The sequence below is a fragment of the Drosophila pseudoobscura genome, chromosome 2, assembly GCF_009870125.1.
Source record: "Drosophila pseudoobscura strain MV-25-SWS-2005 chromosome 2, UCI_Dpse_MV25, whole genome shotgun sequence".
NCBI lineage: Eukaryota > Metazoa > Arthropoda > Insecta > Diptera > Drosophilidae > Drosophila > Drosophila pseudoobscura.
Genome location: NC_046679.1, coordinates 19,626,338 through 19,645,146, shown reverse-complemented (window position 1 = coordinate 19,645,146; position 18,809 = coordinate 19,626,338). Strand labels below are relative to the sequence as shown.

The 18,809-nt window shown below is 43.2% G+C and overlaps 1 protein-coding gene across 1 annotated transcript in view; it reads left to right on the top strand.

Annotated features, from left to right (window-relative positions):
* The window catches only part of osy (ABC transporter oskyddad), a 47,506-nt gene that overhangs the window by 5,433 nt on the left and 23,264 nt on the right, over positions 1-18,809 (top strand). The window contains exon 2 of the mRNA XM_002137610.4: positions 9,037-9,283. Within this exon, the coding sequence (XP_002137646.2) occupies positions 9,048-9,283 (236 nt within the window). The 5' untranslated portion in view covers positions 9,037-9,047. The remainder of the gene's footprint in view (positions 1-9,036; positions 9,284-18,809) is intronic.

Genomic DNA, 18,809 nt, shown 5'->3' with positions numbered 1-18,809 from the left:
CTTGTATTTTGTTAGTATTTTCTGAAATTTTTCTAGTATGTTGCTAGTATTTTGCTAGTATTTACACTAGTACAAATATATGGTTATTGTAATTTATACACATGTCTCCTTATTTCTTTAAAGACACGTCCCACAATGGTTTGGTTAAACGACTGTCATGCTCGTAGTATTGCAGGACGCTACCTAGCGCCATTACTCTAAGAAGGTTTTCTGAAAGAAGATGTTTTCACAGCCATCGTAACGATAGAGCAATGAAAGGGTATCCCAAGCCTCGTCTTTTTTTCTTGGGTTTCTTTATAGCTTTTTGGTTTTTTTTGTGTGTTTGTTTGGACCGAATGCGACCAAGTGTAAAACTGAATAAAATGCAATGAAAGCGCATTTTTAATTGTTATTGCTATTGTAGCAATCGGTCATCTATCTGTCTGTCCTTCTGTTGCGGTGTTGACTAAATTTAGTTGGTAACACACAGTTGAAAATGTAGTCCGCCAGCTGTGAACCTTGAAACACGGGCGTGGAAATCTGTTCATAATTGGTTGGAAAATGTTTGCACATCACATCAAACTGCAAACTGCGAAACCGAAGCTCTAACCGCAGAGCAGCCCAAACCAAAGTCTGAAGCTCGCATGAGGTCGTGTGTGTTAATTATTGCTGGACTGGGCATTGTCTATAAGCAAATATAAATTAAATGCACGTTGAACTGCCAGCTGGGTGGCTGGCAGGAAGGCATGAAAATGAGTTATGCTCGGTCGTAGGGATATTAAAATCTCGTTTGACCTCCTTTTTCGGGGGATGCGACACGACACGACACCATTGGTGCAACGTTAGTTAAATCATAGCCCAACAATTGCAGGCGACAGTCAATTGCTGGGGACATATAAAAGCGACAAATACGTATATTTTGTGCATGGCAGCAGCAAAACGTTTGTCATGCCCTATCGCTATCGCAGTCAACGATATCCATTTTATGTATATAGAATCATACATATATTCGAGTATAAGCATAAAAAGAACGAGACGGAGAGAGAGAGAGAGAGAGACACTGGCTGGGGTATAAAAATGCAATCAAATAAATTTGTATTTTCATTTTTATTGGTCAACGAAATGGCCTTTTGACTTGTGCATTTCATGTGCATTTGACTCTCGTTTTGCCTTCCATTTATTTATTTCCTTATTTGTATTTTCTGCCCCTCTTTTGCCCTTTGTCCGGAACGGGTCTTGAAGCGTGAATATTTATTTTAGCCAATTAATTGACGTTCTCTCTGGGTCCACACTCCAGGGTTCACTCCAGATCCCAAAGGCAATTCCAGAAGTCTTTAAATCTTGAAGAGCACATAATTTGCACAGTGTTTTCGTTTTCCACTCACGAATATGAATGGAAATTTTGAGCTTGCCTCGGCTTGCCCAAGAAAAAAAGCAATAAAAGCCTTTAAATATTTACATGCCCGCCCAGAAAAGAGCAAACAAGCGAGAAGCTCTCGCAATCTCCTCCTCATATGCAAATAAATGCTAAACAGCTGGGGGCCTTCTGCCCCTTTTCATTTTTTGGTGTGCAGTCTGCCAAGATTTTCGACTATCTGACAGAGCGGCACTTCAACTCGCAGATTCTGCCTCTCAGGGGGAGTGCTTTACCCCCATGCCCTTCCTTACTGCCACACGGCGTACACTTGATCGATTTACCAAAAGTTCAATGTATGCCAAGCAGCGGCTATATGTTCCATCTGTTTGTTTGTTGTGTGGCTGGAAAGTGATTGTCGGTGTCACAGAGATTTGTTCTAGGTCCCACCGCCCCCCCTCTGGTTGCGTGTAACAGCTGGCTGCTGTATCTTGCGTTTGTCACGCAAATAGAGGCAACAGTATCTGCGTGTGGGTGCCATAGTATCTGTAGCTGTATCTGTGTCTGCATCTACAGCTACCGCTGCATCTACATCTACAGTGTTATTTGTTGTCTACTGCTGAGGGGGTCTTAGGCCCCAAGCCAGGCCGCACCCCTAACAAGCCAACCCAGACGCAATGCACTTTATGTTCCGATGCTGCTGACGGCGGCGCCAGCTCCTAGTCTGCCTCCCTCCCTCTTGTGCTCATGGCTGTGATTGTCAGCAGCAGTAGCATTGCTGCTCCCCCATCTCTATCCCCATCATCCCCATCCCCATCATCATCATCATCATGTGTGGTCCCCTCTGCGCTAATCCTTGTCAGGGGCTCCAACGACCTCCAGCGACTGCTCCGCTTGTTCCTCCATGTTGTTATTGTCAAGTGCAAATGTGTCTCTGAAATATGCAAAGACATAAATATTTCAGTGTGTTTTGGTGTGTGTCTGTGTGCGGGTGGAAAAGCTATTGGGAATGTGTGAAAATCACCGAGTGAACAGTTATATGAAATCACGATAACCAGTCACCTCAATAGTTTGATCACTTTCCCACACATCTGAACCATTTCTTTGGCATTGTCTTGTAGCCCATAACTGACCTTAGACAATTTCCCAGTCATTGTGCACTTGTCGCATGGAAAATTTATGAGCCAAAGTGCAGCTCGTGTGGCTCATACATAGAAATCGCATTCGCATGCTGAATTTTGTAGATTTCCATGAAAATATAGTGCTGTTTATACTTAGTGTAATGTGTGTCTATAAATTACATACATTTTGCCGTAGACGAGCGGCAATCATTTGCATTTGCATCCAGTCGGCGAGAACGGCGAAACGGAGAACCTCATGCCTCATGCAATCGCCGCTGCTGACGTACTCATGTTTTTCCATTTCCACTTGGCCCACCACAGATCTGTCGGGAGAATTCATTGTCAAGTGCAGTCCTCAAGTGTCGAGTCACAAGTCAAAGATACGGGTTCGGGTACGGGCACTCTGCCGCATAAGTATTTACGATACGATACTTGGTGCCTCTACCGATCTCTCCGCATGTCTCAGAGACATTGTTTGGATGGCAATCAAAGTACGACCTTTGCGGGTACCAGGTTTATGTCAGTTCTGTTATAGGCACGTTGATTAACAAACGGTTTTTCGCACTAAGCTGTGACTAAGTGAAAAGTGGCTGTCTCCACCCCCCTCCCCCCCTCCTCGGTGACTGCATTGTTTGTTAGGAGTCCGTCCACTCTGGGGATGCACATTCCTTGAGGCGCAGCCCTGGCATGTCGCACTCTTGAGTCAAAAGCTCAGGGTGCAAAGTGTGCAGCCCGACTCGGAAGACTGTTGTGTAAGCTGTTCTATACGTATCGCCGGCCTAATCATTGAACGCGGGGACTAATTACCCGGCAGTTTCAAATTCTCTCTTTAGCTCAAAGTACATAAATCCCACAGCCGTCTGCGTCGCTCATCGAGTGAAAGTTCAGTCAAAAGGTTGCGCAAAATTGCAAAAAGGTAACAATTATTTAATACTCGTATTATTAGCTCAATTTACTTAGCTCAAAGCCAAGCAAAATGTAATTAAACGGCGACCGACTACCGACTGATTGTCAGTCTGAATGAGGATTGAAAGTCGATTAATCTGGAGAGGTTTATTCGTTCTATAGTCTTGAGTTGTTTAACCCAGAACAAAGTTTAAGGTTTGTCGAGTTTTAGTGGCTTGAATTGCATCAAATTAGTAGCTCGTTCTAGTTTACAGCTAAAATATTTTTGTTCAAATTGCGTTTCTGGCAATCAGCGCAGGTTCCATAACCAACTGAAACAATTTTTAATTACATTCACTGAACCATTCTGCCATACTGCCACTCTGCTCCAGTTCAGTTAGCGCGCAGTTTCGCTTGCCTGATCAGTTATTTGTCAAAGCTCAGGACCAGGACCCCGGGCTCCGAGCGCCATCGATGCCATTGATTTTGCCCCGCATTTGCTCTGCGATTCGATGCGACTGCGACTGCGACTGCATTGGCAATAGCGATTGCTTATGCAGCTGTAAACTAGAATTTTGAATTCACAAATTTCAATTAACAACGATTTGAAATGCGCTGACTCAGTGGCAGACAGACAAATGGAGCGACGGGACTGCAGCTTCTGGGTAGTCAGTGAAAATAAAACCACTGACAAATCGTACATATGCCCATGACTGCTGCACAAATTGTGACAGCTTAATTGGCTCTACAATAGTGTATTCCAGGAACTCTCTCTCTCTCCATCTCAGATGTAGGCCTGTGCAAAGCACACAGAATTCAGCCTTGGCAGGCACTCCATTCACTCAGCAGTCCATACATTATTATCTGTGAGAAGGCCCAGGCCCTTTCATTATGCATTAGTGGGTCGGGCGTTCGAAGCAGCACAGGAAACTAATGACTCGTAATAATTGCGGTTCATGTTCGGTAAGAAAAATAGGCTTCATTAAATACAAATGCGCTTACCAGAATGCTACAGCCTCAGCAACTGCCCCTAGACACAGGCCTATCCCCAGCCCACAACGAAATCCCTGGCGAGCAGGAACAACATCCAAAACCCAACGAGCATAACAAACGATCTATGAGTAGTATTTCTCCTGCCATAATTGTACGAGTATCTGTATCCCCCTGCTCGTGTGGTATGGTATATGGAATGTGTATGGGCGGCCATTTTCAACAGGCTCTGGCTCGAACATTTTGTGGTTACGCCCAGGAAATTGTTTGTTGAATTTCAGAATTATATTTTGGCTGCAGCCCCTGTGTGCCAGGATACAGAATTTAAACCAGCAAACAAATATGCCAAAATGTCTGTCTACCAGAGTGTTCGTGTGTGTGTTCTTCTGATTAAGTTGTGTGAGGGCTTTTCAATTTTTGGGAACATGAAAATTATATGAAAATGAAAATTTAAATGCAAACAATTTGTTATTAGCCATTTAAGCCAGTTTGCCTATGCAATTTTCGTAGTCGTAGTCTAAGTCACAGTCTGAGTCTGAGTCTGGGCTGCTGGGCACACAAGGCGTATACACAATGTGGCCAAAAGAAATTATGTTAAACGCTTTATGGCAGCAGCATTGAAGGCTGATCTCTGAAAGAATCCGCTCTTGACTTGTGCCAAATTACTTGCTAACTGTTTTAGAAAATGTTTCGTTTGAGCAAGAGTGTACATACATGTACATATGTATTCGAGTATGTTAAACCCTGTTCCGGGGATTACTAACACATGAGCGCACTTTTCGCCGATGACCAGGCAGCATTTTTTGTTGTGCAAATTTATTGAGCGTAAAATTTTGTGGAAATTTGTTATTATATTCTCTTTTTTTCTATACTTTTTGTTGTTGTTGAAAGTGTTTGAGGGCAACTCATGAAAGAGACAAAGTGTGTGGTGAGGAGTGCCTTGTATGTGCAAAACTGAAAATAAATATAAATATTTATTAGTCTTCAACGAGTTGTCGTTGTCCCCCACTGCTGTGTATGCAAATGACTTTGGTAAGATGTGGGGCCTGGCCTGCCATTGACCCATTTCACGAGTCGCCTCGAAATTGGGGCCTCGTAATGAGGCGGAAGCAGAGCCTTAGTTCGGTCTGTCCGTTGTCCGTTGCCTTGGCAATCAAATGATTCGTTCAAGCAGATGAAAGTGCTTTCAAAATATATTTAAAGAAACTTGAGGGCCAAAGCGAATGCACATTTGGAGGAGGAGCCCTGGAGGCGAATCGATTGGGAAAAATTGTTCTGGAAAGAGTTTTAGCATCCGAGCTGGTGAAAGGTCTAAGCAGACTCTTAGAATCTTTTTCAATAACGTATGTATATATCTTCCAAAACTAGCGATTCCCCAAGTATTCGTTTTTCTGGCTCTTGAAGATCAGTAATCTACTTTAATCCATATAACCTCTGAATCGATATATGCCTTCATGCCTTTTGTTATCTCTGATCTATGGTACAATGTCTAGGTAAAGTCTAATCCAGCCATAAACAGACATCATCAATGCTACAAAGAGTCAGTCGACCGTAAACTTATGCCGCACATCATACTCGTACGCACCAATAAAACCGCAGTAAACCAAATGCCCCCGAGGAGGATGTGACTCGCATTCTGTTTTAGGGTTAAACATTCGGTTACTTACCTGCTGCCTAAAAACAAATCCCAGAATACAGAATACAGATACAGATACGTGTGTATCTATGGCTAGACAAGTGTCAGGCACCAGATAATCATTTCAGTTTACAACTTTTTTCTTGTTTCTCTTGTTGTTGTTGTTGTTTGTTTGCCGAAAAAAACTTTTTGGGGCTCTCCTTCGTGCCCCACAAGTTCCACTCATTGTCGCGCCTGCTTTATGGGCGTGGCCATTGGCATTGAGGTTGTGTTCCTTTTTATTGCGGCGTTTATATTTGTTGGCAGGAAATAGCTTTCGTGTGCTCACATTCGATAGATACAATCGCAGCACGCAACAATTTGCACTTCTTTATGTTGCCGAACTTCAAACTTTGTTCGGGGTCTGGGCCTCCCGGCTGCCATCCTGCCTCCTTCCTACCCCCGCTGCTGTCTTTTATTTATATAAACATATTTTACTTTTCATGCATGTGCGCACCTGTCCCTGCTTCCCTCCCCCTGCTGCTGTCCTTCTGCCACTGGCAATTCCCTCGGTTTATCCCAGGCTATGTGTGATTTTATTTATTTCCTTCTGCCTGCCAAGTCGGCACCTGTTTCCGACCACCATCCTTAGCAGAACTCTCTTACAAAAACCCCGTAAAGATTGCCAGAAAGCGAATACAAATCTGTGCAGCCGATGCGAGTCCCATATCCGAGAGAGATACCCGCTCTGGACAAGGACAAGTTTAAAGATTTGGCAAACAGTTTCCCTTTCTTACCTCCATTTTTGTTTATTACATTAAAGGTTTTGCCCCTGCCATGGCGAAGGGGCTTTCCACTAACACCTTTTATTTCGTGCCCGGAAAAATTATTGCACCAAAACTTTTATTGTTTGTTCTTTCTACAGAAATCTGGTTGTTTTATGCATGGACTTAGTTTTACAGTTGTTTGATTAAATTTGCGGCTGGTGCGGTGTCTCCCAATCAGTCTCGTCTAAGAAGAAAGATAAAGTTTTAATTAGAGGCCAAGATTCCCTGGGCACATCTCATGGGTCATTCTTGTGCCGTGAATATTAATTGGTTTACAAATAAGTTAATTAACACAAAATTCGTCAGCGGTTGACCCAAGCCACACGACGTATGAGTAATAAGTGGGGAATCCTTGAAGAGACATGATCTCCGACTCAAATGCAGTGCTTTTCTGACACTAATTCAGTTATAATCTGCTTAGAACAAAAGCTGCAGCTACTATCTTTTGGGTGCAGTCCAACGACCATCCTCCATTGCTCATTCGGGGAAAAACAATGATGATTACTCCGACCCAGCCAGCTGCTGGCTACTTACATCTTTAAACAATAATTCTTAATTGAAATGCTGCAGGGCAGGAGATCCAGGACGGAGGCTAACCAGCAATGACAGCATTCTGCCACTGCCAAGGCATAGCTCATGAGCTGCTTGCTGCTTGCTGCTTGCTGGTTGCTCTTTGCCACAGAACACCAAAACCCAAACCCAAAGCGTGCCAGTACCAGGCCATTGTCTGGGTCGCCTCCTTGCCACGGGATGGCTGCAAGCGAGCTGAGCAGAAATTAATTACATTGAAGTCATTTATCAAGAAAGTTTATTTCTTGCAGCCGGAGCGGCCAAAAAAGGCCAAACTAAACACAACAGAACACAACAGAACCGACCCGACCCGACCCGAAACCGAACTGAAACCAAAACCCATCCCAACAAAAAAAACCACATCCCGTCAGTTGTTGTTTCCGTTACTTAGTTGTTTGTATGCTTATTTTTATTTATTTGTTTCTGGAACAGGCCCATTGTTAGTGGAGAAGTAAATCAATAAATGGCATTCGGGCTTTGGCTTTGGCTTTGGATTTTGTTTCAGTTTTCTTTCGGATTTTATTTTGGACCTTTTTGCGGGGCAAAATAATTGCAAAACTTTTGCCCCAAACGGGCAAATTGTTTGCTGCATTTTCGATTAGCAAAATGTCAATTTCAAATGAAAACGAAAATAAAAACCAACTACCAAAGCACTTGGCCAAATTGTCGTTAACTGGCAAATGCCACTACACAGGGCAGGGCCAATGGCAGTTAGACCGAGGATAGAGGATGCAGGACAGTGGACACTGAATACTGGACAGGGGTTAGAGGGCATCATGGGGGTCTCTGGCGACAAGCGAAGCCATTTTCAAAATTTGATTTCGTTCGAGCCAAAAATTGGCAATAGCCAGCGACCAGAAGCATCCAGCAGCATCCACCAGCAACAGCAGCAACATCGAGGAGGGGTCGAATCTACATGACAGCAATATCCATCACGAGGCTAAAGCTTCTAACCGGGTCTTCTCTCGCCTGCTCTTCGCTATTCCTAGTCCGTCCTGGCTTGACGATATACAAAAATTGGTTTAATCAACTGTGAAACAACTGCAGCAACGACACTAGCTAAAATAGCCTGCACCAACGGACGACAAAGGTTAGAGGTGGGGCGTGGCGGGTCTACAGTGACAGGGTTAGGGATAGCGACAGCGACAGCAGCATCAATAAACAAGTATTGTGAGACAGACTGCATACATATATGTGTGGGAAGAAATACATACTCTAAAGAATCAGAGAATACGAGGATCAAAGTAATAATTTTACCCCAGTTCCTTGAATTAAGTTGGTCATCTAATATAATATTAATTATTAATGACTCGATTTGTCTGTACTTAAGAGACTATTCTTCTGGTTTTCTTAGTTAAATGATAGATTGATCCAGAAAAGGTATCATAGTTTGAGATACAGCTATTTTTGTACACTGGCAACCTATTTGAAAAAACAAAGTACCCTTAAGCTATAGGTATAAAGAATACACATACATTCCCCGCTAGTTCCTGTCGTTGCGTGGGGCCTGTCGAGCCATCACTATCGATATTCACTTTCCTTGTCAATGCACAGCAGTAAAAGCAACAGCAACGCCATTTACAATGACTAACAATGCCAGGGCAAAGCCAAGCAAGCGTTGTGCCAATTTTAGGCTCTTTTATTTCAATTCAACCCCATATACAATACTAATATCGATTTATGCACTATTTGCAGACTGCTTCGACATGGATGCAGCCGCCGATGGACTGCCGCCAGCGGCGCCAGCAGCAGCAGCAACAACGGCCAACAGCGATCTGGACTTGGCGGCCCGTCGCCGGCTCTTCATCTCACAGCCCTCGACACTGGCGACACGACGCCAGCAGGCGGTTTGTGTGAGGCGGGCCCACAAAATGTACGGCAGCACCAAGAACCCCAATGTCGTGCTCGACGGCCTGAACATGACAGTGCCCAAGGGGTCCATGTGAGTGCAAATCCATATATTATACGAAAGAACCCCTCAGTCTTAAGTGTGTCCAGTCTTTGAATGAATCGATGGAATATTTTGGGGCTAATTATTTTTTATATTGGCCTACGTGAACTGTGGGAGATACTCCAAAACTTTCTGATTACTAATTAAAAAGCCATTTTTTTTATAATAGGGTTTCAATAATATTTAAAATTTAAGCCTGAAAATTATTTCATTTACATATCTTCATAAATAGAAAGAATACTATGAAGTCAGGCACATCTTTGGTACATATTGTACAAAATGCCGTACCCAAACGTTCAATAGAATTTCAATTCATGTCGAAGACTAATTATCGTGTATAAAACCTTATTATCCACTCGAAATTTAAGCATGAGGAACAGATATCAGACAATGAAAATATCCAGCTGCAAAGCTTTCCAATTGAAAACAAAATTATTCCCAAATTAGCCATGGAGAATATAATGAGTTCTGGAATATCTGCATATGCCTATTTCTCGTATAATTAGAGATGAGATGCGCTTTCTCCGACTAAGCGCATTAGGTTCCTGCTAAATGATTAAAAACTAACGTATGGGAATGGTACACCCAAAATCAGATGCAGCAGCAGCCCACTCGAACACACACTGAGGCATACAGAAATCAGAAATCGAATATGCAAATGTGGTCGATGGGAGGGCAGGTTGTTGGGGCTTTGGCTTGGGGTTTCTAGAGGCAGAGCCACCAACGAAATGCAAATGCATTTTCAAAGATGAATCGAGTATCTGCTCCTACTGTGCTGCTGCTGTGTGGTTGCTATGGCTGCTGCTATTGTTTGCCCGCTCTGCTGCTGTGCTGTGTGAATGGCCGCCAAATGTTAGTGACCGCAATTAGCACTCAACATTTACGAGCATTGTTCGATCGAGTCAGGCAGAAAAGTTGCCAAGCGGCAAATGAGGCAGCAAAGCGGGCCAGAAGACGTTGGCAGTCGACAGACGGAATCTAGGTCAATGTCAGCGCTTGAAAAACTGCCAAATTAACAGCAGCGTAAAGTCCAGCAACAACAAACACACAAACGAACATCTCGCAGCATCCATTGAGACGAAAACCAGTTTAGAGCCGAGACACAAACCAAACGTCGGCATGATCGCTAGCGTTGCCAGACCAACCACAGATTACAGGGGGGGACAGTGTGACCCTGACATAACAAGTGCTTTGGATGCGGGGGTGTTTGTTTTGGTCATTTACCGAGATATTTCACACCGACTCTGAGTGACTGTGTCTGCCCTGACGCCTGCTTGACGGACTGACTGTCACACTTGAAATCTGTGAAAAAGCAACAACAATAGCCGCAGCACACAGGCAGAGTCAGACAAAAGCAGCTGAAAAACAATAACAAAAATGAAGAAAGAAAAACTGTCAGCAACGCGTTAGTGTGAACAAGAAGATTTAGCACAAAATATGTCGCCCAGACTCGCTCCGGAACACTCGGAACAGCCCCAGTGTGTCAGCTCACTTCCCCAGTCCCTTTTTCTGTTCCCTGTCCTGGCAGGCCGTCACCCAGAGCCAAAAAGAGAGTCTCCTCATCCATGAAAAAAAAACAAAAAAAAAGAACGAGAAGATTTGTTGTCGCCCGAAACTTTGAGCCGCTTTGGTAGGCGCGGCACAGAGACAGACAGAGTTCTGAGGCCCAATCCCCTGCCTCTCTGTCTGCTGACTGACATTTGTTTTGTTGAATTTCTTTGTTTGTGTGGGCAGAAGGTACGAGTATGAAATAGGATGGTACAGGGATATGGGGCTCCTGGGTGTTGGGAGTGAGCCTCTGGGCATCAGGCTGATGTCTGTCTGCTCCGTGATAAATAATTGTGTTTTTCTTGCTTTATTTACAATGAATTATAGTTTTTTTTTATATACCACACAACAGCAAAAATCACATACATATGTATGGATGGATATCGGTATGGTATGGTGTGTTATGGCATGGGATATAGGACAAACAAGACAAGTGTAGACAACAATGAACACTTGAAGTGATGCTTGCGGTCTGGTCTGCGCAAGAGTGTCGGCAAATAAATCACGCCATTGATGCATAAATAAAGCGCAGAAATTACGCGGTCCGAGAATTTATGGCCATCGGAGTGTGTTTGATTTGGCGGATTGAAAAGTCATGCCATGGTTAAATTGAATTGCGAAAAATGTGTTTGCAAATGGCAGGCAAACAAAAACTGAAAGACAAAATTTGATTGGCACAAATACGAAGCCAACCACCGGAGAGCAAACAAAGTTATTTTCCAACTAGCAGAATGGCAGGGGAATTTTCTTCGCTTAGTTACTGCCTCGAATTTTCCACCTACCTTAACTTTTTCCTTTTTATTGGCTGGAAGTTTGCCACTCAGTTTCAATATTTCGCTTATTAAATTGCATTTTGAGTGAGCCTAATTAGTGCCAGACGTCAAGGCGTAGAGTCGGAAGTTTCTTGTGGTTTTCCCCGGTTCGCAATTGTCGATTATCGAATTTTCAACTGAATAGGTCTAATCACTGGGCTGTGTAATTTGCTGATGATTTCATTGTCCCACCATCACTCTCCTCACCCAGTTCCACACTCAATTACTTAAACACCAAATTGTTTGCTTTAATGTGGAGTTTGTAAGTAAATTCATCAACTAAATACTTGACTCTGTCTGTGTCTTGTGCGTGTCATTAACTGTTTTATTTCTGTGACCCCAAAACGCAATCGACATCGAGTGACCACTGTGCCCACATCAAACCACATTTGTTTCAAACTTCTTCGGGGACTCGGACTCCTCCACTTGTTGCTCTTGACCGCAAAGTGTAGGTTGTGCCTCTGCTTTACCGGATTGCCAAATCTGTCTTGTGGTCATCACCATTTGGGCCTGCTCTATTATTATTTTACGAGTATATAAACTAAATTGAGAAGCAGTTTCAAGTAAATGAAAAGCTCTCAAAGGGGTTAACTTCAGGGGACGCTTAATACATTTGAAGTTGTCTCAAAAGCAATCCCCCTACGGTACTTAGAAATGCATGTGACAAGCTTCTATAAAGATTAATCATCAGAATTCTACAAATTTTCAGTAGTAATTAATGTGTTATACAGTCGAATTATCGATTCCAACCTTCCAACTCTTTACAATTTTTGAGCCAGCCAAAGTAATGTTAGAAATGTTTGTTTGGGTCTTGTATGTCTTACAACCCGCCAGGAGAGCCCTTCAGGTGTGGATTGTGCTGGTGGCCATGGGCAGTGCCAAACAAACGCAATGACTGCCCGTTGCCGCCATTATTTTGACATATGACAGAGAGCAGAGTCAGGAAGCAGGGGAGCAGGGGAGCAAGGGAACAGCCACGAGGAGGAAGAGGCCGACAGGAACAATGGAAAACACGGCAGGGCCAGCCTGATGTTAGGGCGGTGTTCGGCTCCAGGCTTCCCAGGTCCATGGGCATTACAATGCGGAAAACACAGGGGAAGACTGGCCGTTGCAGGGGCTTGGGCGATGGGAAACATGGGCAACATGAAGAAACATAATGGCTGCTTACAATTTGTGAACGAGCATAATGCGAACATTACATCCGCGCCATTGTTCTTGGCCAGCAGCAGCCGCAGCGGCAGCGGCATCAGGATGGAGAGGATGGGGGATGGAGTTGGATGCTGAAGAGGGACTGTGGGTAGGCCCGAACGGACCAGTTACCAGGGTGGGCTCAAATTAAATTAAAGCTGTTTAGTTGTAATTGGTCGTTGAGAGGGGTCGAGACAGTTAGAGGGCTTTGTGCTGCCTGCTTTCGTTGTGTTGTGCCTCTGCCTTTCCTGTCGACTGGAAGTGACCCTTTTTCTGGGTCCTTGATGGTGTCGACTTTTGGTGGGTGTTCTGTTCTCTTCTGTTTCGTTTCGTTTCATTTCGCTTATGTTTCTTCTCCCTTCTTCCTTGTGCCTTGTGCCTTCTGCCTTTGTTCCCTTTGCACTTTATTGCACCTACCATGAAAATGGCAAATTAATGGACCATGAGTAACGCTAAATTGAGTTCAGACAGGGCCACAAACACACAAGCACGACCACGCTCACACATACACACTCCGAATCACACGTAATAAACTTGGCCAATGTCTGAGATTTTTAATCTTTGCGAGTCATTTTAATTGATTGTAAATTGTTATTGAATTATTCAAGCCAAAGTCAGGGCCAGGGTTGGGGTTCAGGCCAGGGGCTGAGGTTAAGTGTTGACCATTTTGCGGAACATTTTAATATGGTTATAATTATTTTGTAGGACGTTACGTATACGCCATGGCGAGGCCTGCTATTAATTGTCTTTCTCTCTCTCTTTCTCTTTGTCTTCCTTCCTCTGCTTCTCATATCAATTACAAGCCATGAGTTCTTCTGCGTATGTATATGTGTGTAATGAATACTCACACTCAAAGTCAAGTCAAGAATCAGCAGTGAATCGAGTGAGTGGTTGGGAAAGTCTGTGGACGAGTATGTGAAAGAACTGCCCTTGGATGGGCCTGCACAAATTATGGGTTATTAACCACATACAAATGATGGGGTGGATGTGGATTGTGAGAGGGATATCATGGATATGATGGGCAGCTGTTGTGCGATTAACAATGGCAGACACAGAGACAGGACTCAGAAAATTGCTACACAGAAAAAATAAAGGCAATTAAAACTTGTATTTTCTTTTTTCATACACTCAGAGATAAAAGTCCCTCAATTTGAATACTTACACTTTGATGTTTTGTGTTAAGAGTGGAAATTATAGGAACAACAATATTGAAATATATGAAAATGTTTGATTTAAATATATTTTAAATGTTTAAAATTTAAATAATTTAAAATTTAATATATTCAATTTATTTGAAAGTGTTTTTTATTTAGATGAAATATGGGTCGTATTAACAGTACTTTAAAAAAAATGTATATTTAAAGTAAAGTAAATTCAATTTGTCTTTTTTCTTCTGGTTCGATTTTAATGAATTCCATTTAAATTTGAAACGTTAGGTAGTGAAGCATAAATTATGAATATATATTTGTACTACGTACGCACAAAAAATTGTATAATACAAATCAGAAACAAATTTTTGATTTCAAATTTGTTTTCAAATACAAAATTAGAATTCTTATAATTCCTGCTTATTTTTCCATCGTTCATTTTAAATATGTAGTATGTATTAAACTTTGAACGCATGAATTAGGTAATTATTTACTTATTTTTCTAAGCCGATTTGAAGAACTTATGTTGACATTAGGAAAGGTTGTACAAAGTAATAGATTTTGAATTGAAAAAAAACTTTAGCCGGCGTAAACTTTGATCCGTTTTTCCATAATCGTTTCACTACAAAGCTACACATACACATGAATACATATATCTCAATACCAATTATACATTTCACGTCCAATTAGTACGCCATCCGTTCCTGTGTCGGTACGAGTATCTGTATTGTATTTCTATTAATTGCAGATACTCAACAGATACAAAACTCTAGACTGCCCTCAAATATGTAGGTATACTGCGATATGATTTCATAGAGCTAGCATTGCAAATGCCCTCACTTGTTCATTGTCGTTATACACGTATTTAGAGTCAGACTTGTGTCAGACTAGAGTCAGTATTTATTTGAGGTCAATATCAAAATCATTTGCTACTAATTACGGCTCAATTTATGCACAAGCAAATCCACATTTAATGCATACACTATAAAGTATTGGCCATCATGGCATGTGGTCATTAGACTGGTCACAAAACCTGCCAGTCAATCGAGTGTGTGTTGAGTCGTACGTATTTCTGATGACGGCGGGAACGCCTCTTGAATGAACCTTATTTGCGTAAGAAATTGCCCGCCGGGAAAATAATCATTGTCGCTACGAATGTACTCTGTATCTGTATCTGTGACACCCTGGAATTATTATTACAGTGTGGACGGACTTCTGATGTGATTTCATTCCCTCCAGCTCCGCTGTGTGTTAGACATTAGTAAATTATTGAATGCCTTTCAATGGCAACTCATACCAGCCCGAATTGCCCTGCCTTTCAATCGATGGGCTCCCCCTCCCTCCCCACGGGTCTCACACTCTTATTTGTTCACCGATTTGCGTGTGTGCCTGCGATTTATCCAACACAAACACAAAGGCACTCCCAGAACCCCTAGAACACATCGAATATTCGATACTTGTGGCCTTATTTGAAGTTCAAGTGGTTGGTGGCCAAGTCAAATCGTTTAGCCCTACCTTTGCCTGTTGGCAATCATATCACTTTTGGGGTTTGTGTAATTTGTGTATTGTCACCAGTGTGGTTCACGTCCTTGAGACGTTGTCGGGCCAAATTATTCTAATGAATGGAAGTCACAAACTCAAATCTTTTGTTCATGACTGGCTTTGTCTCTTTAAGATTTCTTAAGATGGAAATTATGAGCCGTTCTCCCCTTTCTGTCTGTCGAAACTTAATCTTGACTGACAGCTACTCTCGCTGGCAAACCAATTACAGCTTCGGTTAATTCCGAAAAAAAAATTCAAAAGGCAAACAGAGAAACAGAGAACCCAAAGAGTGGCACAGGGATTAAGCCCGCAATATCCCAGACCACAACGATAGACAGCGCTTCCCTATTAAAAAGCGGAAATTAAAATCTTTACGGCAAATGATTAACCAATAAGGAAGAGGAAACAAAAAAAGGGCAGCCGTAATCAGAGAGTGAGAGAGTAGTTCCCAACAGCCGCTTCAACGCCGCTGAACTGTTTTGGCATATAATTACCAAAAGTGGCTGAAGGCCCAGGCATCACAGGCCTCATCCCCACCCCATTCGCATTCCCGTCCTCAACCCACCGGAAGTTCAACAGCCGTTGCAATGGCCAGCTTATTAGTCAAATTAGGCAACCAACTGAGGACCAGGGCCATGGCCAGGCACAGGAGGAGCGGGAGGTGGAGATGGGAATGAAGATGCCGCCACGTCGAGAGTTTGTTTGCCCATTTAGACGGGGCCAATTGAGGCGTCAAGTGAGTGACGAGCGGAGGCAGACAGGGACGTGGACGACGGACCCAACGGGTCTGTAATGAAAATCGATTAAAAATGGCAGAGTGCTCTTTGCAGTCCCGTCCATGCCCATGCCCCGACCAGGCGTAATGGCAAATTAATTGTAAAGTATGCGTCCATTTTGCTTTGGTTTTCGCCTTCGCATTGGTGTGGCCTAAGGACACAGGGAGTGCTGCTCCTTCTTGCTTTTGCGTTTTTTTCTTCTCCTTGGGCTCTTTTGAAGGATTGAAAGCGGCATAAAACAATAATTAATTGATTGAAAGAAGGCTGAAGTACTGGTCGCGCCGGAAGGCAAAACGATGTTGGACTCCGAGCTCCCACTCCCACTCTCCCCTCCGTTAAGTGGCATAGAAAATTAGTTCTACCCAAGAGGTAAAATGTTAATTTTACTTATACACTGGCAGCCAAAGAGCTTGGAGACTTTTAGGATAAGTTTGACAAGGGATGATACGACATCTTCAAGACGAATGGAAATTGAATTCGTGGGAAATTCAACTTCAAGAAATTAATTTACCATTGAAGGAGAGTCTGCTGTTTTGTGGTAAAAGAAAGAAACATTTAATCCAATTCAAAGAATCCTTTTTATCACTCAAAGTTCCAAAATTTAAGCAGGAGACTTCAAGCGAATTTGACACTTCATGTAAGACACTCTCTGTGCGCGTATAATACTCGTACTTTCATCGGCAGCGTGTGTGAAATAATAAGCCAGTTACAGTCATCCAATTCATCTGAATTGTAGCTAGGCAAAAGGATATCTTCTTTGGCGGCTGTAAACCCACTTTCGTTTGCTGGAAATTCAATTTCCATGTCAGCCTGTGACAAGTGCAGGATAACCGAGGAGAGCATTCGGCAGGAGTTTAAGCGTCTGCATCCTTCTTTCGCCCTCGTTCCGCGCAGTTCGAATTGAAATTTAAGCAGCAATTATCCAGAAATGAAACGAATTTTGTGCGGGTGAGGGCTCTGCCGGATCGTGGCTCGGTGGTTGGGCCCTGGTGGGGGGCGGGGCATTTGAGTGTTGGCCGCAATTAGGAGAATGCGACGAATTCAATTTGCTTAAGCTCGGTTGTTGCTTTTGCTTTTACTGCTGGCCGTGGCAATGTTTAAATAATTGCACAATGATGTCGTGACCGTCTCAATCTCAATTCGAGGGCTGGTTCCTACAGCTTTTTGGTTCGGTCTGTTTGTCCATCCAGTGGCTGTCATTTCTGTGATTTTACGCTTAATTTGCTTAAGCTGCTGCACTTCATTCTGGGCTTTCTTTTGTGGTTGCATTCTGTGTGCTCTCGACTGGCTCCCGACTGGATCTGGGCCTGTCCATGTTTATCCCGTGTTAACGTGTTTCCTCTTTGCGGCCACGCACTTAAAACACTGTAAATTTCCCGTCAAAAACGTCAGCAAATAGCTGTGAGCCGCTGCCAATGCACCAGTCTGTCAGTCAATTAGTCTGTCAGTCAGCCAGCGGAGTCGTTCATCATTTCAGGTTGAAAATTAACAATTACGCACCGCAGAAAGGAGGCAGCCGAAGTGCCAGCCACCCCGTGTTGGTGGGGAATATAAAAATAAACTATGCCACAGGCATTACAGCGGAAACGGAAGTGCGCATTAAAATTGTGCTCGGCTGGCATGTGTGTGGCTGTGTGTGTGCCCGCAATTAGCAACTCACATGTGCACACATATAGTCACGGCTGTATGTGTATTTGTGAGTAATTAAAACGGAGTGTGCGCATTTAATAAGTTAAGCGTTCCCTCTCACCCAACACACATACCCAGACCCACAGGTGGACCCGCCTCTCATACCCATACCATACCCATAGCAGGACGTACAATAAAATCCGTCAAAGCTGCGCCGGGCATCCGCTGCAGCAACATATTTTTCCCTCTTTTATGCCCATTTCCCTATAAACTCAGTCAAAATGTATAAATCACCTTGTGCCATATATTTCATGCCCTGTGATAGGAAGGATTTATATCTGAAGGATTTGTTGTGCAGAGGAAATATATGTATGTGCGTATTCATGGGCGGACAGCAATCCATTTTGAAATACTCAAGTATTGAAGGGGCTACCAGGCAGTCGGGAAGACTGGAACTTATTTAACTGGCTCTACATTCCAGCAGCTCCTTATGCTCTTGCACCCATTATTTAAACCATTAGAATATGCCATATGCATCCCCCTCTTGGCCGTCGCATAGCTGGAGGGAGAGTTTTATTCGGGTTGACCTTTCTTCTACGCGACGGCTTATGCACCACTTCCTCTAGAAATATCGCATAAATGGCATATTTAAAAATACAGAAGGCTGCTGCAGCCATGGCCATAATGGGAGAATAAGCAATTAAATTACGTTGGCTAGCACCTTTATTTATATGCTGCAGCGCCTCGGGCCAACAGCCCACATGGCCATCCCGCATGGCCACATCGCAATAGCAACGGGAATTACGTGGAAGTATAAAATTTCCATTAAAATGAAATTATGCGCATCAAAACTGAATTTGCATTAATTTGAGTA